The sequence below is a fragment of the Osmerus eperlanus genome, chromosome 3, assembly GCF_963692335.1.
Source record: "Osmerus eperlanus chromosome 3, fOsmEpe2.1, whole genome shotgun sequence".
Taxonomy (NCBI): domain Eukaryota; kingdom Metazoa; phylum Chordata; class Actinopteri; order Osmeriformes; family Osmeridae; genus Osmerus; species Osmerus eperlanus.
The window spans coordinates 15,382,127-15,405,928 of NC_085020.1; the positions used below are offsets into that span (position 1 = coordinate 15,382,127).

General features: G+C 42.3%; 2 protein-coding genes across 4 annotated transcripts in view; both read left to right on the forward strand.

Annotated features, from left to right (window-relative positions):
• itgb2 (integrin, beta 2) overlaps positions 1 to 17,131 on the forward strand; it is a 48,699-nt gene extending 31,568 nt beyond the window's left edge. Inside the window, exons 15-17 of the mRNA XM_062457383.1 lie at positions 1,701 to 1,909; positions 2,135 to 2,301; positions 16,626 to 17,131. Coding sequence (XP_062313367.1) covers positions 1,701 to 1,909; positions 2,135 to 2,301; positions 16,626 to 16,691 — 442 coding nt within the window. The 3' untranslated portion in view covers positions 16,692 to 17,131. The remainder of the gene's footprint in view (positions 1 to 1,700; positions 1,910 to 2,134; positions 2,302 to 16,625) is intronic.
• Positions 17,132 to 17,450: 319 nt separating this feature from the next.
• vil1 (villin 1) overlaps positions 17,451 to 23,802 on the forward strand; it is a 120,637-nt gene continuing 114,285 nt past the window's right edge. Inside the window, exons 1-2 of one of the 3 annotated variants that reach the window (XM_062457382.1) lie at positions 17,451 to 17,580; positions 18,211 to 18,346. The gene's annotated coding sequence lies outside the window, so the exon portion shown is untranslated. The remainder of the gene's footprint in view (positions 17,581 to 18,210; positions 18,347 to 23,802) is intronic. The other 2 variants (XM_062457378.1, XM_062457380.1) reach the window with 2 other exon arrangements.

The following is a 23,802-nucleotide window of genomic DNA, read 5'->3' on the forward strand; positions in this document are numbered from 1 at the left end:
TCCAGACTGAAGGATATTAAAATCCTCTGGCTGGTGTGGTCCCAAACATTTAACCTCAAATTCTTCCTCAAATGGCAAAGTACAAAATATAACCCTTAATAAATTGTTGACCCGATTCATAATTGCAGTAGTGGCTGGCCAACATACAGTAACTGAATGATCAAGGATGACAGTTTTGAATATCATATGGCCTGTCCAAAAACACCACCCAACGAGACCAGTCAAGTCCATTAGATTTGATGTACTCATCCAAAATTAGAAAAAATGTCTCTCCCAATGGTTCTACTTTTGAGCAATTTGAGATTTCCTCAACACGCATTTCCTGGGAAATGAATGTGATGTACAGTACAGTACACAAGCAGTTGTGCAGCATTGGCTACATCTGTGCTCTCATCCAGCTGAATGCAAAATATTCCCTGGCTGTCACCTGCTCCTAGAGTTGAGCGGATACTTATAATTATATTAGAGTGGTCCAGCGGTGATTTTCTGGGCCACATCCTCACCAAGCAGTTCTCTAACAATGTCTTTGGTAGCTGGTAATATCAAATCTTCTTCAATTATGTGTGGTTTCTTTGCATGACCAATGTGGTATGAAGCCAAAAATGAGACCTTAAATGCCCGTTTGGGGACAGTAGCTTGCTACACAACTGTAGCTGACTGTCTGGCCAGATGCTTTTCCTTTCTTTTGTAAAAGTCAACTGTTTTTTTGGCCTCTGCTGAGTGCTTTTATTCCCAAGTAACGCTGAAGTTGAGAGGGTTTTAGTCATTCATTTGAGAGGGTCTCGATGTAGAGAACACATTTGAGGCACTCAAAGCCATTCTTACATGCAGCAGTAAATCCATACTTTATGTATTCTGCCTCATACTTGTGAGTTTTATTTAGCCAGTATTTCTTCAGATTTTTGCAGCTCAGTTTTTGTCAGTTGGGCTCTTGATCTGCTTGATCGGCTTGGCTGCCACTACATAGCTACATGATAGCTAGTGTACTGTTGTGGCGCACCTCTTAAATCTTTAGCAGACATTTTTTGAGAGCAGTTTCCCAGCATTGACTTTTCTCTATCCTTTCTTTCTTTTCTTTTTCATGCACCAGATTTATGTTGTGACGACATCTTCCTGCCACCCGTTGCTAACACAATCCAACTGTCACACTGAGTCAATACTTGGTAAAATAGTAAAGTAACGTTATGACATCCAAATTGAGCTTGCTCTAGTCTACACTCAAAAACCCAGGCTGATATGATATGTCTGACTGACAGAAAACTTGTACAAGAATTGCAACCTAAAAATAAATGGCTGAAATATGAGTAAAATGAGTGATTTTGAAAATTTCTAAATATTGGGTTACAAAACACCCATCTCTATGAAAAGTCAAGAAAGCATATATTTTATTTTCAGTGCGTTTAAATGACTGCCGCTCATCGCTAGCTAACTTCACTAGCTTGCTAATTAAAGGGCATGTCCCTTACCCTAAGGTAGCTATCATCGTCTGGCTACAGTAGCTAGATAGCTTGGACAAGAACAGAGGTCAGCATGTTACTCATAATACTTAAATAATGCCTTTACATTTAAAATACAAACAAAATATCCTTAATCATTTGATAATAGTGAAGGTTAGGCTTAGAGTTATGAATAAACCTATGCAGTACACATCCACAATATACATTATGTGCATACTGACACTTCTCATCTTTCTTTTACAGGAAATGCATTGAGTGTCTTGGTTTTGGGACAGGCTCCTTCAGTAAGAACTGCTCTATGGCATGTAAGGGCCTCCAGTATGATATGGTGAAAGAGTTGAAGGTCAATAATCCATGCAAAGTCAGGGATGTGGACAGTTGTTGGTTGTCATTTTCTACTACACAGCTGGATGGAATTGACAACTACACTGCCCAGATCTTAGACACCAGAGGTAAGATTCACCAAAGTACATTTGATCTTTTTGATATACCACATACGTTGCCAACACAGAGTGAAATCCCCAGACCCCTGAACATTTTAAATTTGAAGTCATGTTTAGTGTCACAGTTGATGTCAATTTATGTACATATTTCTTGTACATGAAACAGATTTAGTAGATTAAAAATGAAACAGATAAATAAACATTAATTTTTGATATATGCCTCCTTTGGTCTAGAATGTCCTGAATTGCCAAATATCTATGCCATCATTGGAGGATCCATTGCTGGTGTCGCACTTATCGGCCTACTACTCCTCCTCCTTATCAAAGGCCTCATCTACATGAATGACTTGAAGGAGTTTAGGAAATTTGAAAATGAGAAGTTGAAAGCCAAATGGGCAAAGGTGAGATTTTTTTATCCAAAACACAGATGGCGATAAGTATGGCCCAATTTAAGACAAATATAAGCCTTATTTGCAGTAGTCTCATTAAATTAAATGAATGCTGCTTGGTGTTGGTGGCAAATAATAATTATTGGTTGTTATTTAAAGGTGTTTGAGGTGAAAATTCCCCCTAAAAAACGTATAAAAAATACATTTGGAAGCATCTATATCGTGAATCTCCTTAAAATCTGAGTCTGAATGATGACGTATAATGGATAAAGCGTTCATGAAGTTCTGCGTGTGATAGAGACGCATTTTAGGTTAATAGAAATGCATGGGAGGAATTCGCGTATAAACTGCATGCAAATCTTCCCATTCGTGTCTATCAACAGAAAATGCGTGTATATTACACGCAGAGCTTCATAAACTTTGATCATTTTACGTCTTCATCCAGAGTCGCATTTTACGAAGATCACTAATTTGACGTGTGTGGTAAATATTGAGATGATAGTTGTCTCGAGTTATAAAGACTTAAATCAGAAATAAATAAAAAAAATCTCCACAGCCCACCCTTCCGTAGCTGGCAAGAACATGGCCTGTATAGGCTTATATACAGGCCATGTTATATTGCCTGTGTGTGTTATATCTTTTTTTCTTATTTATATTTACAAGAATGCTGCTTGGTGTTGGTGGCAAATAATAATTATTGGTTGTTATTTAAAAGGTGTTTGAGGTGAAAATTCCCCCTAAAAAAACGTAGCAAAAATACATTTAGAAGCTTCGATATCGTGAATCTCCGTAAAATCTGAGTCTGAATGATGACGTATAATGGATAAAGTGTTCATGAAGTTCTGCGTGTGATAGAGACGCATTTTCTGTTGATAGAAATGAATGGGAAGAATTTGCGTATAAACTGCATGCAAAACAGCAATTTGGCGTATATGGCACGCAAGACACACAAAAAAAACGTACATTATTGCAGTAAAGTGATAGTTTGGTTTGCATAGATTAAAGCAATCTATCATAAGAGTCGGGACCGTTTTGATTATCGTAACACTAAGGTATAAGAGAAATGTAAAAAATGTATAGTTTATCCAAAAATAAAATGTCTCATCACTCACCCTGGTTTTGTTTCATATTCAAATTACATACAAAACTAGAGAGGGTACAATTTCTGGGGAAATTGTAGGGTGTGCTTGCTTGCGTCGGTTGCAGGTGGGTCCGTCCCCTTAAGTTTTTCCCTTCTAGTGATATTTTCAAGCATTTAGCCTACTCATATTGCATAAATCATTAAGAACCCCCTTTGAAACAAGCGAACCCCCTTTGAAACAAGCGAACCCCCTTTGAAACAAGCGAACCCCCTTTGAAACAAGCTACTCAGGGCTCGACAATAACGATGGCCCGATGGCCCGGGGCCAGTAAAAAGTAACGTCGGGACAGTTAAACTAGCAACTCACTGGCCCAATCGGGCCACTGCAAATTATTGATTGAAAAAAAAATTCACATTGTAAAAGTTAACATCCTTCATATGTTTTGCTATCTGCTAAATGCATAAATAACTTTGCAGCTCGTGGGGCGCACAGTTGGCAAATCAAGAGTTGAGTAGTGAGTGACGAGTGGTTGTCAAATTGTAATTCTGTAATCTCAATAAAAAATATAGCTGCAAGCAGCAATGAGGTGGCCAAGCTGTCATATGACCCATAAAACATTTTACACATCATTAGAACAGGGTTCCGAGTCCCTATACCAAGTTTGGTGTGAATCCATCAAAGATTTGCTGAGATACGACCCAACTTCCTGTTTGAAGGCTTAACTGCACATTTTGATTGGCTGTAACGGGCAAACGGTTTCGAAAATCAAAACAACTTGTAATGGGCTATGTGAGGCTTGGTCTCAAGATAATATCTGCCGAATTTGGTGAAGATTGGACAACATTTGTTGGAGGAGTGGAGAAAACGTGTTTATTCTGTCATTCAAAATGGCGGCCGCATCAATTCGGCTGTTATCACAAGTTATCATGTGTCACACACGGGATGTCCCAAGATATCATGAGACAAAGGAATCACTTAATAAAGGCAAACGAATCAACAGTTATTGGCCAAAACACATTTTTGGTTCCTGCGGCCACGCCCAGTGATCACATGACACCAAATTGATTGGACATCCTCAGAAGAGGGTTCCGAGTCATCCTACCAAGTTTGGTGTTGATTTCTCAAGGATTTGCTGAGATATGACCAAACTTCCTGTTTGGTTGCTTTGTTGCCAATTTTGATTGGGTGTACCAGACAAACGGTTTTGAAAATCAAAAATCTTTGGATAGCTTCTGTGAGGGTTGCTCTGACGATGATGTGTGCCAATTCTGGGGAAGATTAAAGAAGAATTGTAGGAGGAGTAGGCTTTCAAAGGTTTTCGATAAAACCGGAAATGGCGGAAAATCTATATAACCAGAAATTGACGTAGAACTCGTCTTGACCCAGGGAATCCAATGGTACCTCATTTTGGAAAATCGGTCATACGGTTCAAAAGTTACGTGTGTAAACACAAGTCCAACTTTGACCCGTTGGTGGCGCTAGAGTGCTCCAATGGGAGACATGAAACTTGGTGAATATAAAGAGGGGACTGTGCTTAATGAGTGTGCCAAATTTCACAACTTTTTACCATACGGTTCTAGGGGCTGCCATAGACTCCAATGGCAGAAGAAGTGTAATAACTAGAGAGGGTACAATTTCTGGGGAAATTGTAGGGTGTGCTTGCTTGCGTCGGTTGTACAAGGATTTTAATGCCATTTTTACAACTGACATTCCTGTATATTTTATATAAAAATGCATAGGGCCTACTTATTATGTATAAATATTACATAGATTTAAAAGCATCTTTTTCTTTGCTGCTCATTTACAACTGAAAATACGAGTGAAGTGTAGAATGAAATAGATGTCTTCTCATTTCCCCTGCAAGAGGCAGCCTCATCGTTGAATCAAAACTAATACATTTGGCAGACCAGTGTAAAAATTGACCTGATCTCTATGACTTAAACGTCATTTTAAGTTTTTCCCTTCTCGTGATATTTTCAGGCATTTAGCCTACTCATATTGCATTCATTCATTAATAAAGAACCCCCTTTGAAGATTATTCTACGACGTTACCGGCAGTAGAAGATGGAATCGCGATTCAAACAGCACCATCTGCTAACTGAAAATATGCCCCCAAAAACGTAAATAAGCTTGACATTTATTTAGTGGAAAATCGCTCATTCATAAAAAGCTCACTGGTAGCGATCATTGTCAGTAACAACGCAAAATGCGATATAGCCCTGTGTGGAGAAGCTGCCCCGGTAAATTCTACTACTACAGTACAGTACTAGACTACTGCTGTGTTTGTCTTGGTAGCGATTGTGTTGGTTGAATTGGATTTAACGTTCCGTTGTACGGTTTAGGCTGAAATTAATTATTTTCATGAACAGATTGACAAAGTTTAGGCTGTGGCAATGAAGTTCAGGTTAGTAGTTAGACTTTTGATTTAACCCTCGTGCTGCCTTCGGGTCACATGACCCAAAGGTTCATAACGAACCATCGTTGTGTTTACCCAATTTTACCCAATACAAAAACAAATTAAAATAATTTTCTTTTAACCTTTGCAATGTGGGGGGTCTGAGACAGCCCAACGGTTAAAAGAAAATGCTTCACTTTGTCTTTGTATGCGGTAAATCTGTCGCAATACGACGGTGGGTCACAATGACTGATGGGTCAGAATGACCCGAAGATAACACAAGGGTTAAGTAAGGGGAGTGCCGAACATGTTGTGTAGATGTTTTTGTAGTGTCTCGCGTAGGCTACAGCGTTGCAGTGAGCTACACTGGTTTGAAACCACAGGTAATGATAATTTCACCCACAAATCGTTTACTTGTAATGTAATGTCATAATAAATCCTACAACGAAAATGTATTTGTGAGGAATGTTTATTTTAAAAGATTGAAAACAGATGCATCATAGACCACTGTAGTATGTGTTGCCCGGGCAACAGAGGCTAATGTCATGATGCTAATGCTTCAGTGAAATAGTAGACTACCGTTTCCAAAAGTAGATGTGGGCCCCTTCCTTAATAATATCAGCTAATATTGTACATTACATTTCATAATTGTGTTTCACATCGCAAAGTAAAATGAGTAAATAGTTATCACCCTGGCCTCTTTGCTTGTGGCGTTCCTGCAGCTGCCTTGCAGTAAAGCTATAGTTAGCCTAGCTATCCCCCAAGTTAACAGACGTGAAACGAATGTTCTGCTACAGGTAGTCACGTGTGTTTTCGTGACGTTAGTGACGTAGTGACGTTAGTAACGTCAGTGACTGTGGCTAGCAAATTAGCCACCGTTAGCTTCACTTTTCACCACAAAAACGCAATTTCTACTTAAACCATGCAACGGAACGTAAATAAAAATACAACCAACGCAATCGCTACCAAGACGAACCTTTTGACACCGCCGTTGTGTATGTAGTCCAAATATTGACTGATCCTTAGGGGGGCGAAAATAAACAATAATAAATAAATAAATAAATATATATGTGAGAGAACAAAGGTTGTGCTCTCGCCGAAGGCTTGAGCACACCCAACTAGCGCACGACATCAACGTCATCGTTCTCAGCCACTCCCTCTGTTCGCTGATTCGCTGGTAGAAAATCAACCTGAAAAATCTGACTTACGTACCTCATGGCCAGACCTATGTACAGAAGCAAAAATAAAATTGAGCGGAAGTACGTAGGAGGGCAGAGCCAGGCTAGGTCTATGGAGCTATACCCCTCAAAATCCACTTTTCTCGGGATATAATTTTTTGTTTAGTAATTTGAATTCTGAATTCAAAAGGGGAGGCAAAGAAAATACACACTGCTGGCTGTTAGATTTTTTTCGCCTTTGAAACAGAAAGTCGCCTTTCTGTTCTAAAAAGCCTTTGAAAATGTCATTGACGTCATACACATGGTACGACCAGAGCTACTGCTTTACGGCAATCTCTGGTCACTTCCTTTTTTCTCTCAAGGCATCGACAACACGCTTCGGATGCCATCAAGCGGGAGCTCTGGTCGTAATCAGTCCTTCACTAACCAATCAGCATTCATTAGCAGAATTCTAGCGTGTTATGGGCAACAATGATTCACCCTGTAAGAAATAAAAAGGACATAAGTACTCGTTCATTCAACTTTAGACCTATAATCCATGTTGAACATGCAAAAACTACAATCAAATCGGGAGATTCCTCAACGACAATCATGCAAAGGGAGACAAATTTAGCCGTTTAACGCCATAGACTCCCATTCAACATGCACTCGCTCGTGATCACCCCCAGTGGAACTCTGGTGGAACTGCAACCAAATTCGGTACAATGGGGCTTAATAGGGAGTGGCAAGGCTCTCCTTAAACAGGCTCTGGTAGAGCTACGAGCTCAAACGGAAGCAACTTTTTTTATGGAACGAAGATGCACTGTGTCGTCTGTCGTATGTTCCCGTCTAAAGCAGACAAAAGTGGATCTATTTACACAGGCACCGACAATTTTCGAAAACAATCCCAGAGCCATGCTAGCAGACAGCACCTGGTTTGCGTGACAGCTAAGCGGATGGTTGACAATCCATCTTCCAGGCCGTTGACCATGCTGGTCAGGAATTTAAATGTAGATACCCATCGTGTTATTGCACGACTTATAACAACGGCATATCACGTAATTAAGACAGGCCAGCCGTTCGCCTCGTTCCCCCAGGCTATTGAACTGCAGCAGAAGAATGGTGTCGACTTGGGTACTTAGTATCATACTGATGAAATGCTATGGAAGCTTTTATATATTAGCATTGAGGGACCAGAGGTTTCAGTTTCAGCCACACAGAGTTGTGCAGAGATGGCTGTCAGCAGGGAGAGAGCATGTCATGTTTGAGGTTAAAAGTCAATTGTTTTGCTGACTATTACCTTTATATTTTTTATCACTAGAAATGTGATTTCCTTTTTGTTTTTTTTATATCCAGGATGTGTTTCGTGTTTCATGATTCAAACAGTACCGCCTGCTAACTGAAAATATGCCCCCCAAAACGTAAATAAGTTTGACATTAATTTAGGGGAAAATGGCTAATTCAAAAGAAGTTTGCTAGAGGCAAGCTAGCTGCTGTTGCTAGCCACACTTCACTGATTGTTTGAAAGCGCCGGAAATTAGAATGTTTCTTTTGACATAAAGTTTAGCTGTGGCATTGAAGTCAGTACTACACACTGCCAGTGGGCGAGCCGAGTCTGACTCTGAGGCTAACGTCAAAACAAGACGCGGTCTCACTCAAATTCCAAGTTTTACACAAATCACAAAAATATGCAACCTACATTAAAATCTCACCACCTGGCAGTCTTTACAATAGTCATATCGTCATAAAAAGAATTGACCGAACTATAAAATTACGAAAATACTACTATGACGCTTTCTAGCATGGCTGCCGCCTAAGACTAGGCGGCAGCGCACTAGCTCAAATTACAAAGACTTTCACGACCTAAATCAAAAATCTGAGATTGCAGTTCCACTCGAAATCGCTTTCTCAACAAAGCCCAATGGTTGGGAATTTGGGGTGGCATTTTTCACTCAATCCAAGCTCCAGCTCAAACTTGCATGCTAGAACGTCTCTATCACGTTGTATCCATGCGTCGTTGACAGAAGGCACTTTTTGCCACAAAAACGTAATTTCAACTTAAACCATCCAACGGAACGTAAATAAAAATACAAGCAACTCAATCGCTTGGGCCTGCATCATGTCAGAGACGGTCTGGATAACTCCTCTGGTTGCACTGAGTGCGTCTCTCCGTAACAGAGAGGCAAAGGGCTCAAACAACTTGTCCCCGCTATGTCTAACCTAGCGAATTATGTGGAGGGCTCATGGGACGCACCATTGGTGAAAGCACTGCTCCCATTCTCCCATGTGTGTGGAATGATGGATGATTCCCCCCCCCTTTTTTAATGTAATAAAGTCAAAGGAGACGCTTGGACCTCCACAATACTTTATCAAAGAAAGACATCAATTCCATTCAGTGCCTCTTATGACCACAATGGGTACAGAACTGAATACTTGTAGCCTACTGATGTCGAGCAGCCTAATGAGTTGGAGTTGGTTTCGGTGTGCGAGGTTACCACACCCAGTGCCCCCAAACCATCAAGCACCACACACGTAGCAGAGTCGGGCCCAGCTAGCAAGCGTGTGACCAGACCTTTCGAGTCAACCCCACCTTGGGCTGTGCCACCGGTTCAGTGCACAGCGGCAGCTGGGGTCCGATGACAATACAACAGCTTTCTGTGTGTGGCTCCGCAGTTAAACGCATGCTTGTCTCTTTGCGTTATGTAGAGTGAGGAAATTTGCTCAAGGAGGTTCAACTGACTGCCATGTCACGCCTGTGTAGAAGGATCAAGACATTTTAATAAGATCCGACAACATAGTGATGGTGGCATACATCAACCTGTAGGGAGGGATGCGCTCTCCATCACTTCATTGCTCAGCGAAGGAAGTATAGACTTGGGCTTTTACACACCTGAGCTCCCTGAGAGCTCTGCACATTCCATGTCTGCTCAACAAGGGAGCTGACCTGATGTCAAGGGGCAACCCATGAGAGGACAACTGGAGGTTGCATCCATCCATCGTGTCTCTGATCTGGGCACGCTTCGGCCAAGCACATGTGGATCTGTTTGCGTCACAAGCCAACACAGTGTTGTCTATGGTGACAAATTCAGAAAAAACACCCATTCAAAGTTGAAATTTAAAAGTTCAGAAGACTTCATCCTCACATTATCATCAGTGTTTGCAGCCTCTAATCTAAGCCAATCAAATTGACTTAAAACTATGTGTATGTGTATTTAAGAGGAACCCAAATCGGTCTATAATCTGTTGACATTCTACTCACCAGCTTAAGTACCGTATTTTTTATTTTTCTTGTGGCTGTGCGGCTTATATTTTGATGCAGCTTATAGCACATTCTTATAACAAAACAACAGTAGAAACACTTTTTTCGTGAATGCTATTTAAATATTAGTTAAGTCCCAGGCAATAGAAAACATACATTACGCACTTACTTACTTTCGTTTTCGAAGTGTGTTACACAACGGCATGCTGTAAGATCGCCTATACTCGTGCATTTCTTGTTATCATTGTTCCCGTATCAAGTGCGGCCTATATTCAAATGCTTATACTCAGATTTGCAAACACAGCTCCCATTCTGGTGGGTGCAGCTTATACAAGGTGCGGCTTATTTCTAGAAAAATGCGGTAAATATTTTGGACACTGATGATAGAAACCACAGATCCTATTCCTCAAACAGGTTTAAGCCAATTCGTCTTTTACCACTTATAAAAAAGAAAGCTCACAAAACTCAGATCAAACTGTCAAACTAAGCAGTGCTGATCAAATATGGATCAAGATTCTGTTACTGCATTGCCTATTTCTCACCTAAGATGTTTTCAGAAACATATTTTAGTGACTGTTTGGCTGTAATATGAGAAACTTTGTAACCCGGCCACCATGTTGAAAACGGACACAAGGAGGACACAGAGGGACTCACATGAAGTAACATTAACACTCAAATGACGACTATTATCCTGAAAAAAACAGATTTGCGGGGGAAAAAACTATTTGTAATTGTACAAACATATGTACGTTGTGTACGTTCACATTATAAACCCATGTTCCATCCATCCATCCATCATCTTCCGCTTGTCCGGGGGTCGGGTCGCGGGGGCAGCAACCTAAGCAGGGAGGCCCAGACTTTCCTCTCCCCGGCCACTTCCACCAGCTCTTCCTGGGGGACCCCGAGGCGTTCCCAGGCCAGCCGAGAGACATAGTCCCTCCAGCGTGTCCTGGGTCTTCCCCGGGGCCTCTTCCCAGTGGGACGTGCCCAGAACACCTCACCAGGGAGGCGTCCAGGAGGCATCCTTATCAGATGCCCGAGCAACCTCAACTGGCCCCTCTCGACGCGGAGGAGCAGCGGTTCTACTCTGAGCCCCTCCCGGATGACCGAGCTTCTCACCCTATCTCTAAGGGAGAGCCCGGACACCCTGCGGAGAAAACTCATTTCGGCCGCTTGTATTCGCGATCTCGTTCTTTCGGTCACTACCCACAGTTCGTGACCATAGGTGAGGGTAGGAACGTAGATCGACTGGTAAATAGAGAGCTTCGCCTTTCGACTCAGCTCCTTCTTCACCACAACGGACCGATGCAGAGCCCGCATCACTGCGGACGCCGCACCGATCCGCCTGTCGATCTCGCGCTCCATCCTTCCCTCACTCGTGAACAAGACCCCGAGATACTTGAACTCCTCCGCTTGGGTCAAGATCTCCTCACCGACCCGGAGATTGCACTCCACCTTTTTCCGGTCGATAACCATGGCCTCAGATTTGGAGGTGCTGATTCCCATCCCAGCCGCTTCGCATTCGGTTGCGAACCGCTCCAGTGAGAGCTGGAGGTCACGGCCCGATGAAGCCAACAGGACCAAATCATCCGCAAAAAGCAGTGACCCGATCCTGAGGTCCCCAAACCGGACCCCCTCAACGCCCTGGCTGCGCCTAGAAATTCTGTCCATATAAGTTATGAACAGAATCGGTGACAAAGGGCAGCCCTGGCGGAGTCCAACCCTCACCGGGAACAAGTTCGACTTACTACCGGCAATGCGGACCAAACTCTGGCACCGGTCGTACAGGGACCGAACAGCCCCGATCAGGGAGTCCGGTACCCCGTACTCCCGGAGCACCCCCCACATGAGCCCCCGAGGGACACGGTCGAACGCCTTTTCCAAATCCACAAAACATGTGTAGACTGGTTGGGCGAACTCCCATGCACCCTCCAGAACCCTGCCGAGGGTATAGAGCTGGTCCACAGTTCCACGGCCAGGACGAAAACCACATTGCTCCTCCTGAATCCAAGGTTCGACAATCCGACGGACCCTCCTCTCCAGCACCCCTGAATAGACTTTCCCAGGGAGGCTGAGGAGTGTGATCCCCCTAAAGTTGGAGCACACCCTCCGGTCCCCCTTTTTAAAGAAGGGAACCACCACCCCGGTCTGCCAGTCCAGAGGCACTGTCCCTGATGTCCACGCGATGTTGCAGAGTCGTGCCAACCAAGACAGCCCTACAACATCCAGAGCCTTAAGGAACTCCGGGCGGACCTCATCCACCCCAGGGGCCTTGCCACCGCGGAGCTTTTCAACCACCTCGGCGACCTCAGCCCCAGAGATAGAAGGGCCCCCCCCAATGTCCCCAGACTCTGCCTCCACGTCGGAACGCGTGTTGGTGGGATTAAGGAGGTCTTCAAAGTATTCCTTCCACCGATCCAGGACGTCCCCCATCGAGGTCAGCAGCGCACCATCCCCACCATATACAGCGTTGACAGTGCACTGCTTCCCCCTCCTGAGTCGCCGGATGGTGGTCCAGAACCTTTTCGAAGCCGTTCGGAAGTCATTCTCCATGGCCTCGCCGAACTCCTCCCACGCCCGGGTTTTTGTCTCCGCGACCGCCAAAGCCGCATTCCGCTTGGCCTGCCGGTACACATCAGCTGCCTCTGGAGTCCTACCAGCCAAAAAAGTCCGATAGGCCTCCTTCTTCAGCTTGACGGCTTCCCTCACCTCCGGCGTCCACCACCGAGTCCGAGGGTTACCGCCGCGACATGCACCGACCGCCTTGCGTCCGCAGCTCCGGTCAGCCGCCTCGACAATGGAGGCCCGGAACATGGCCCATTCGGACTCAATGTCCCCGGCCTCCCCCGAGACATGGTTGAAGCTCTCCCGGAGGTGGGAGTTGAAGCTCCTTCTGACAGGGGATTCTGCCAGCCGTTCCCAGCAGACCCTCACATTACGTTTGGGCCTGCCAGGCCTGACCGGCATCTTCCCCCACCATCGTAGCCAACGTCGTAGCCAACTCACCACCAGGTGGTAAACCCATGTTATGACACGTTTTTTTTTATTACTTCAATGTAAAAATACAGCACTTTCAATAAAAACAAGATATAACGATTTAACATTTTCATTCAAAACAAGTCGTGTGCACAACATACAGCATCCAGATGCTGTAATCAGTATCCAGATATTTACAACTGTAGCATCAGCTAGCTGTATGAATTGGAGAGGAATATTGCTCGCTGCACGTTTGTCTTATAAAACAGGTTAGATCGCAATCTAACTGGACAACAGTCACACTCAAGATGAACACTTAATTTATCCAAACTACAGACCATCACATTACTACGGTGGCCGACATGTGCAAACGCGCTGAATATTAAGAAAACACATGCAAATAGACAAAACACAAGCAAATTAAGAAAACATCATTAATTTGACAACACATGCGCAGCATTCAGCAAACGCGCTGCAAATACACTCAACAAAAAAATTCTGTACAATTACAGATTTTACAGTGTTCTTGTCCTATTGAACAAATAAAGACAATGTATGCATAGGGAGATGTTAGGGTCCACTGTTCACATTCAATATCAATGTAATGTATGACACATATTTTACCTGATCCTCATATGCCATCAAAACGTCTTCCATCTTCTCACCAAAACTTCCAGCCTTAGGCCCCGTTTACACGGAGGAAAAACGCATATATTTTCATGCGGTTTGGCCTTTCATTTACACGAAAACGGAGGTTTTATCACGGAAAACGATCATTTCTAAAAACTCCGGCCAAAGACGAGATTTCTGAAAACTCTGTTTTTGTGTTGGCGTGTGCACTAAAGTTTTAGGTTCTCAAACGTCACAATATGCAACAAAAAATGCATCACGTCATGTGAGCATCCTGACCCGGATCACAAAATCCTGACCCGGATCACAAAATACATTTGTGCATCGCGTTACATTTATTTGTGAATCATCCAAACAAATGAATCTCGCGCCATATTTACTATTGAAAGGAAAAGGAAGTTGATCGTGTTATTCGTAGTTGTTGTTGATTTTGAGAATTCTGATTGGTTTGCATGGCTTTATCCTTCTCCTTACACTGCCGCCTACAGGTTTGGCATAGTTATGATAGCGCTCGGGGGCGTATTTATGCGGGTTAATGTAAACAGAAACATTTTTGAAAACGATCTTGTGTGTACAACGTTATTTTTGAAAATGGAGGGGAAGAAAACGTGGCCTTACTCTTTTAGCAGCTGAGGTGTATATTTGTCAAGTGCAGCAAAGGCAAATGGATGATTTTGATCATCCTTTTAAGTGCCCTTTTAAGTTTTTACTCACTTGGGCTTCACAAAAGAGTGCAGGCCATGCTTCGGCAATGGGAGGAGCTGAATTCACAATTTCTTCACACCTGAGTGCGAAGGTGCGCTGCATATGTTGATGGATGTCAATCATGTCTCTTTCTGTCGATGTCCTCTTAAACTGCTCTACCATCTCAAGCCTCTGGGTCCCCAGTGTGTCCTTAGTTTCTCCATGGGGATAATTGGGAAGGAAGTTGACTTCCCCTCTTCTGGGTCTTTTGATGTTGGTCCTGGATGCAGCAGCCTCTGTATTTGTCCTTCTACGCTTTCCAGCATTCACAGCCACATCCTTTCTGCCAGCCCTGCTCAGTTTGGTCCTGTAGTTGCCCATCTTGAAGTGCAGGCTGTTCTGACAACCCTCATACCCTGTTGTGGAACCGTTTTCTTTCAGACAGGGGTGTTTGCTCACCAGAGCCTCTGCAGCCTTGCCAATCTGTTTGGAACTAGGATATGCTTTATGCTTATATATTTCAGCAGCCATTACATCCAGCATGTTGTGCTTTGATCCCTGGTCAACCTGACAGTTTTCCCCTCTCTCACAAAAGCAGAGTTGCCCTCTCTTAGAGCATACTCCACCTCGTATGAGAATGTTGGAACAACAAAGATCTCTGGCCGTCGGCAAAGACACGCTCGTGAATCTGTTTTATCAGACAGTAACACTGTGTCATCTGTGCTGGTTGAACTCAGATATAACTCAAAAAGTCCATGCCTTGGATGGCAGGTCTAATATGTCAACTAAATTGCATAAGGCATTGTCTAACTCTGGGTCTTGAAAATGAAGGTTTCAAAGTCCAGGTTCAGCATATTTTTCACCTCAAATATGAGGGCACTTACAGTCTCTGGACGAGAGGGCAAAATAAGCCTCTCAGCGTTGACATCATCAAGGACGACCCTTAGTTTCAGAACATCAGTCGCTTCCATTTACACTATATTAGCTGCCTAGACCAACCACACACAGTATATCAACTGCTTGTTTCTTCTTACTGGTGTGCCGAAACAGTTTAATGTAGTGCAGCTGACAATTTTTCTAAGATGCCCTCAAAGCACATGCACCTTACACATGGTTAATAGTAGAAAATGGACATTATCTTAAAATATTTTGTCCAGTGTGCCCAGGGAGGTGATTAGTGTTCATGGAAGGCTGAGGATGGCTGCTTGGTGTGGTGCTGCTCTTTTACTCAGACACTGGAATCAGAATTCGGTTTATTCGCCATGTATGTTATACAAACACGGAATTTACTGTGGCAGAATGAAATGTTTAGTTGTGAGAATTAGCTTACTGGAAACTTTTTAGGCAAACTGTGCCATTTGGTCATTAGCTGAGACACAGATTCCACCATATGGCTCTTGCTTTTATGATTTTTTAGGTCATACCACCGCAGATGCTCAACATGCCTCATTTATAGAACGTACGTGCGTCGAATTTCCGTGAAAACGTGTACAAACAAAACACAAAGTGCACATCCCACTCCAGTTTTCCTTTTATAAATCACAACTTACTGGAAATTAAGCGCACGTGCGCGAGCACATGGTCACTGACACGCCCCAAATTAACATTAATAGGGTTAGGGTTAGTAACACTTTCAGCTGTGGTAAATTAACTGATTGTTATTGACCTTTTAACCTAATTTGTCCTCATGTTCACCTAATTAACTTTTTTAAACACTGGGAACGCTATAGCACGGCAAACGTGACATCTACAAATCAGTAAAAGGTTATTTTGCTGCTGCTCAACAACGAAAACGGAGATGGCAAAAGATGTGGAAAGTTGCTAGATTTGTTGCTCGTCGTTGATAAGATTTTTTTTTCACTAGGGAAGGGGAAAATTCCTTAAATATGGCAACACTGTGGCCAGTAATTTGCCACACAGCAGTTCTCACAGTCAAATAAAAGGCAATTTTTCATATCTTTCACCATTGAAGTTTTCTTAAATATTGTCTCGGTCTCATTAGCTGAGTGTATTGTCACATCCCTACTCCTTACTTATGCAAAGAAAGTTGTGTATGCACGTTTTTGTTCTCATTGACAGTTGAGAGACACGTGAGGCATATAGCTGACATAAAGCTCTTTATATCTATAATTTTATATTTGTCCCATCAACAGGCTGATAACCCCCTGTTCAAGAATGCTACCACCACTGTGACGAATCCAACCTTCACTGGAGAATAAGACCAGACTCCTACACATCATTCTATATTACATGTGCTTTAGGTTAACATTGATTAACAATTTTATTCATTTTCTCTTAATTAAATCTTTAGTATAATAATGTGTTTATTTCTTACTTGGATGAAAATCAAGACAGTTTAACAGTTCTAATCCTTCTGAATTTGTATCCTTTTGTAGTATTTATCGCATTTCGGTCATCCTACTACTGTATAATGTACAAAAACATTATGACTGGTAATGTTCAAAACCATTATGATCTGCAGTATGGTATAAATCAAGGAAATGTTCTTCATTGTTCTATTTTACAAATAAAGGGAATGTTTGAAATTCCACTCTTAATTGTGTAGGTGTCACAAAAAAGAGGAGACAACCTGGATACAATCACATGGCACTAGTTGTTTTTGCCAGTATAAATAAAGCGTCTTGTTTGTAAGCAGAAACATGCTGCCATTGCTTTTTGTAAATTCTGCCAAATTAGTCCCTTAGTGAAAGAGGTTCTAAAAATGCAGCAGGCACGTACTTTTTACATCTTCTACCAACTCTTTCTTCCACGGCGAGGCACAAGTATAAAGGGAGGGCCATTGAACTGAACTGGTGTATTGGTCAGGACTGAGCTTCAGGGTTATTTAAGGAAAGGGGGGTCAGAAACTTCCTGGAGCCCAAGTGGCAGCGTCTCAGCTCCATTGGCTTGTTTCCTTTCTGAGGGTAAGCATCAAAGCAGTACTAAAGGCTTGGTTAATGAGTTCAGGGAGCCAGAGAGAGAGGCTGGCCACAAAGGGGTAAAGTTCACTGGAAATCAAGCAAGTGTAGAGAAAGAGAGAGAAGGTGAATGTGTATGATAGCTGGACACAGCACTGTCAAGGAGACACACACCCTCCACCTGACATAGGTAAGTGTGAACAGTGTTTGAACAGAGCAAATTCTTTTGTTATTTTTTCGGCTGAAAAGGCTTTGATTTTGAGATGTACTGCGTTATGCAGTGGGAAAGTAATGCAGGCCACTGGGATCTTAAAAGGAATTACATAAAATATAAAGACGGCAGGGCTACAAAAGTTGTGTGTGTGTTTGGGTGCGTTATACATTGTGTGGTGTACGTGTGTGTTTACTGTTCTATAGGTTGTACCCTGTTCTTGTCATGTATCATATATTGCAATTCTGTAATTTAATGCATTAACTTGTCAGGGAACCTTGCATATTTGTTTGTGTCTGCAGTATGACAGGTACATTAGGGTATCATCCATCCATCTTGACAAAATATGCACAGTAGTCAATAAGTGTATACTGTATGTGCCCATAGAGTAGTGCAGTAGAGCTTCCCATAATCTGCTTCTATCAGAATTTTCCCAAGCTGTCCTCCACTCTAATCAGCAGTGTTCAGGGGGTATGTGTGTAGCATTGATGCATGATTTCCACGAGACAAAAGCAGGGCCCATTAAGGGTCCAAACAGTTGTGTACTGTACAGAGGATCTCTCAGTTAGCCTCCCTCCCACATTTCATGGCTGGTTTAACTCTCTGAAGCACCGGCTCTCAGTGATTGGGCCAAATCTGATCAAGACGACCCACAGCGAGTCCATAGTTTCCTAATGTCCTGTATAGCTGGTTTGGAGACAGAGAGACCAGTGTGAGAGAAGTGACAGTGGAGAGCTGGGAAGAGGTAAGGGTATTTTTAAAACTAGAATGTTAGGTTTGTGTGTATTTGTTGGTTTATAGTGCTTTACAGAGCTATCACAGTAGAACAATGAACAAAAGGGTTTAACCAATTGTACATTCCATCCCAGATTTGGTCTGCTGGGGGTGTTAGTAAAAATCCCATTAAGATTAATTTAAGATCTTATACTAGTATCCATAGATTTCTCACAGTTTGAAAAAGTTAAACTACGGACTCATTTGTGTGCTTGCTAGTCACTATGGAACCAAGAACATGTTCTCAAATGTTGATGGCCATGCATGTGCAGCCGGTGCTTTTCACCTAGGGGCACACATCTGCTGAGTGTACCTCTGATGTGGGTGCGGTCACGTCTGTTATTGGTGGGGGGTTCGATCCCAGGTACGGGAGAACGTTGGCCGAGTGTACCTCCAACGGGGGCGCGGCCACGTCTGTTACATTAGTTCTGTCAAACGATTAAAATATGTAATTGCAATTAATCGCATTAATGTCATAGTTGCAATTGATCGCAATTAATCAACATTTTATCTATTCTAAATGTCCCTTGATTTCTTTTTGTCCCATAATTTTTTCTCATTTTAATGCTCTTATCAACATGGAAAAGTGGATTGGATTGCTTGGTGCAAATGTTTTTTTTGTTATACAATAAAGAACCCCCTTTGAGGATTATTCTACGACGTTACCGGCAGTAGAAGATGGAATTGCGATTCAAACAGTACCATCTGCTAACTGAAAATATGCCCCCAAAAACGTAAATAAGCTTGACATTTATTAAGGGGGAAATCCCTCATTCATAAAAAGCTCACTGGTAGCGGACATTGTCAGTAACAACGCAAAATGCGATATAGCCCTGTGTGGAGAAGCTGCCCTGGTAAATTGTACTACTACAGTACAGTACTAGACTACTGCTGTGTTCGTCTTGGTAGCGATTGCGTTGGTTGAATTGGATTTAACGTTCCGTTGTACGGTTTAGGCTGAAATTAATTATTTTCATGAACAGATTGACAATGTTTAGGCTGTGGCAATGAAGTTCAGGTTAGTAGTCAGATAGTTTCAACTATTGAAAGACTTGATTTAAGTATGGGGAGTGCCGAACATGTTCTGTCGCCGTTTGACTTCCTAAACAGCTGTGGAGATGTTTTTGTTACCTACTAGTGTGTCTCGCGTAGGCTACAGCGTTGCAATGAGCTACACTGGTTTGAAACCACAGATAGTAGTAATGATAATTTCACCAACAAATTGTTTACTTGTAATCTAATGTCATAATAAATCCTACAACGAAAATGTATTTGTGAGGAATGTTTATTTTAACGATTGAAAACAGATGCATCATAGACCACTGTAGTATGTGTTGCCCGGGCAACAGAGGCTAATGTCATGATGCTAATACTTCAGTGAAATAGTAGACTACTGTTTCAAATAATTCAAAATAAGTTTGCTAGAGGCAAGCTAGCTGCTGTTGCTCCACATTTCACTCATTGTTTGAAAGCGCCGGAAATGAGAATGTTTCTTTTGACATAAAGTTTAGCTGTGGCATTGAAGACAGTACTACACACTGCCAGCCGAGTCTGACTGAGGCTAACGTCAAAACAAGCCGCGGTGTCACTCAAATTCCAAGTTTTACACAAATCACAAAAATATGCTGACCCGGTGGCTGTCTTCACAATCGCCATATCTTTAAAACACTGCCCTCCTTCTGATTTTTGATGTAGAATTGACCCTGGTACGAAATTAAGAAAACATCTGATTGCACTATGTTGACCACTCATACAGCTCATTATTATTCTTATTTTTATATATATTTTATTTTATATTTAAATGGTTTTATTGTTAGATTGGTGCTATAACGTCTCTATCACGTTGTATCCATGCGTCGTTGCTAACGTCGTGACGTAGGCTAGCACTGAGTACCCTTCGTTGACAGAAGGCACTTTTTGGCACAAAAACCCAATTTCTACTTAAACCATGCAACGGAACGTAAATAAAAATACAAGCAACTCAATCGCTACCAAGACGAAACTTTTGACACCTAGGTTGTCTATGTAGTCCAAATATTGACTGAGGCTTAGGGGGGCAAAAATAAATAATAACTAGAGAGGGTACAATTTCTGGGGAAATTGTAGGGTGTGCTTGCTTGCGTCGGTTGCACAGGGATCCGTTTTTGAATGACATTTTTACAACTGATTTCTGTATATTTTATATGAAAAGGCATACGTATTATTTATAAAGATTAAATAGATTTAAAAGCATTTTTTTTTTGCTGCTCATTTACAACTGAAAATACGAGTGAAGTGTAGAATGAAATAGATGTCTTCTCATTTCCCCTGCAAGAGGCAGCCTCATCGTTGAATCAAAACGAATAAATTTGGCAGACCGGTGTAAAAATTGACCTAATCTCTATGACTTAAACGTCATTTTAAGTTTTTCCCTTCTCGTGATATTTTCAGGCATGTAGCCTACTCACTGCATTCATTCATGAATAAAGAACCCCCTTTGAAGATTATTCTACGACGTTACCCGGCAGTAGAAGATGGAATCGCGATTCAAACAGTACCATCTGCTAACTGAATATGCCCCCAAAATAAGCTTGACATTTATTCAGTGGAAAATCGCTCATTCATAATAAGCTCACTGGTAGCGATCATTGTCAGTAACAACGCAAAATGCGATATAGCCCTGTGTGGAGAAGCTGCCCCGGTAAATTCTACTACTGTACAGTACAGTACTAGACTACTGCTGTGTTCGTCTTGGTAGCGATTGCGTTGGTTGAATTGGATTTAACGTTCCGTTGTACGGTTTAGGCTGAAATTAATTATTTTCATGAACAGATTGACAAAGTTAAGGCTGTGGCAATGAAGTTCAAGTTAGTAGTCAGATAGTTTCACCTATTGAAAGACTTTTCATTTAAGTAAGGGGAGTGCCGAACATGTTCTGTCGCCGTTTGACTTCCTACAGCTGTGTAGATGTTTTTGTAGTGTGTCTCGCGTAGGCTACAGCGTTGCAGTGAGCAACACTGGTTTGAAACCACAGGTAATGATAATTTCACCCACAAATCGTTTACTTGTAATGTAATGTCATAATAAATCCTACAACGAAATTGTATTTGTGAGGAATGTTTATTTTAACGATTGAAAACAGATGCCTCATAGACCACTGTAGTGTGTGTTGCCCGGGCAACAGAGGCTAATGTCATGCTAATGCTTCAGTGAAATAGTAGACTACCGTTTCCGAAAGTAGATGTGGGCCTACTTCCTTAATAATATCAGCTAATATTGTACATTTCACAATTGTGTTTCACATCACAAAGTAAAATGAGTAAATAGTTACCCTGGCCTCTTTGCTTGTGGCGTTTCTGCAGCTGCCTTGCAGTAAAGCTATAGTTAGCCTAGCTATCCCCCAAGTTAACAGATGCGAAACGAATGTTCTGCTACAGGTAGTCACGCGTGTTTTCGTGACGTAGTGACATTAGTAACGTCAGTGACTGTGGCTAGCAAATTAGCCACCGTTAGCTTCACTTTTCGCCACAAAAACTTAACTTCAGCCTAAACCATGCAACGGAACGTAAATAAAAATACAAGCAACTCAATCGCTACCAAGACGAAACTTTTGACACCTAGGTTGTCTATGTAGGCCAAATATTGACAAAGATTTAGGGGGGCAAAAATAAATAATAATAATAAATATATATGTGAGAGAACAAAGGTTGTGCTCTCGCCGAAGGCTTGAGCACACCCAATAATAAATATATGTGAGAGAACAAAGGTTGTGCCCTTGTCGAAGGCAAAGCACACCCAATAAGAAAAGGTAGAAACACTTAAGTGGCTTCGCCGCTTCGCAGCTTGGCCACCAATTATTTCACTATTTAAGTATTTCATGGTCCATTTACAAACGCTAAACAGCACCCCCAGTCGATTGCATTTACATTTCACATTTACATTTCACAACGTGTTGTGTTGCAGTGCTTCATTAATTGGGTTATCTGTCAAACTCGCCCATCAAAGTCAGTGGGTGGGGCTAGCGTGAATCTAGTCTGATCCATTGCGTTGGTCTGAAGTAGAGTGCCTGGATAGAGACGATGGAGGATCTTCATGAACTTTCTAGGGAGTTGGTGAGATACATTTTAGACTTACCTGAGGATGTGGAAGCAGGACCTGCTGACCCAGAGCATGTAGCGAGTAAAGCAGAGGAACTTATTGAAGTTCTTGGAGTTATTTCAACCTAAGTGTTTTTACCTTTTCTTATTATACGATAAGTTTCTCCTCCATCTTGAAATTGTAAAACCTAGAAATGTTTACCATGACCAACAGTTGCTACGTTACAAGAAACCAATCCAATTGGCCAACGCTAGCGTTTTCACGCTCCTCATTTACATAAAGTTGAGAAAATCTAACTTGCAACGCTCCGCTCACCTTCCCACAATGCCCTACGCGAGCGTCAATGCCTGGTTTCATTGAAAATCAATTGGAAACCGACGCACCGCGCCGCCCGCTCTGCTGTAGTGGACACGCACCGTGAGGGTGGGGTCTTGGTCAGCCCACAATTTCCAGAAAGGATGTGTGTGTGTGTCTCGCCAAGCTTGTGCGTGTGACAAGGGGATTAGCTGGCTGAGCGGTTAGGGAGTTGGGCTATTAATCATAAGGTTGTTGGTTCGATTCTCGGCCGTGCAAAATGATGTGTCCTTGGGCAAGGCACTTCACCCTACTTGCCTCAGGGGGAATGTCCCTGTACTTACTGTAAGTCGCTCTGGATAGAGCGTCTGCTAAATGACTAAATGTAAAATGACTAAATGTCAAGGGGCAGGATGAGTCTGCGCGCTGTGGAGCAATTCAATTGAATTCAATCAAATTTTGACATATCAAGGTGAAATTGCGTATGGTACTTCAGAATGATATAATCTTGAAGCCAATAAGGTTTGAAAAACCATCAGTCAAAATTATATTTGATTTATTAACCCAAAGATATTGTGGCAATGTGGACATTTACATAAATAAACTTCTTTCTGCCATTTTGCATTGCAGTCATTATTCAATTTGAGAATATATAGAAAGACAAATCTGTAACAAATTTCAAGTCGTGTGGATCTATGGTTCATGAGGAGAATGGTTTTGAAGGTTGTACCAAATTTGGACAGTACAAGAAAATTCATAAGTCTGACGATATGGGTCCTTGAGGCTTTTTTGTTCCCCATGAGAAATAAGGCATGTCTACCGTGGCTTATAGCGCCACCTATGGGCGTACGTGGGCCACTAGCCGTCTGGGAGTAGTGAGTGACCTGTTGTATCATTGGGCCAAATTTGAAAAAATCAGGTTGAGGACTTTTTGAGCTATTGATCCATTTAACGGAGAAATATAATAATAAATATAGCTGCAAGCAGCAATGGAGGGGCCAAGCAGTCCAGAGCAGGACATGGCCTCCATAGCACTTGTGCAACAATTAAGTCACA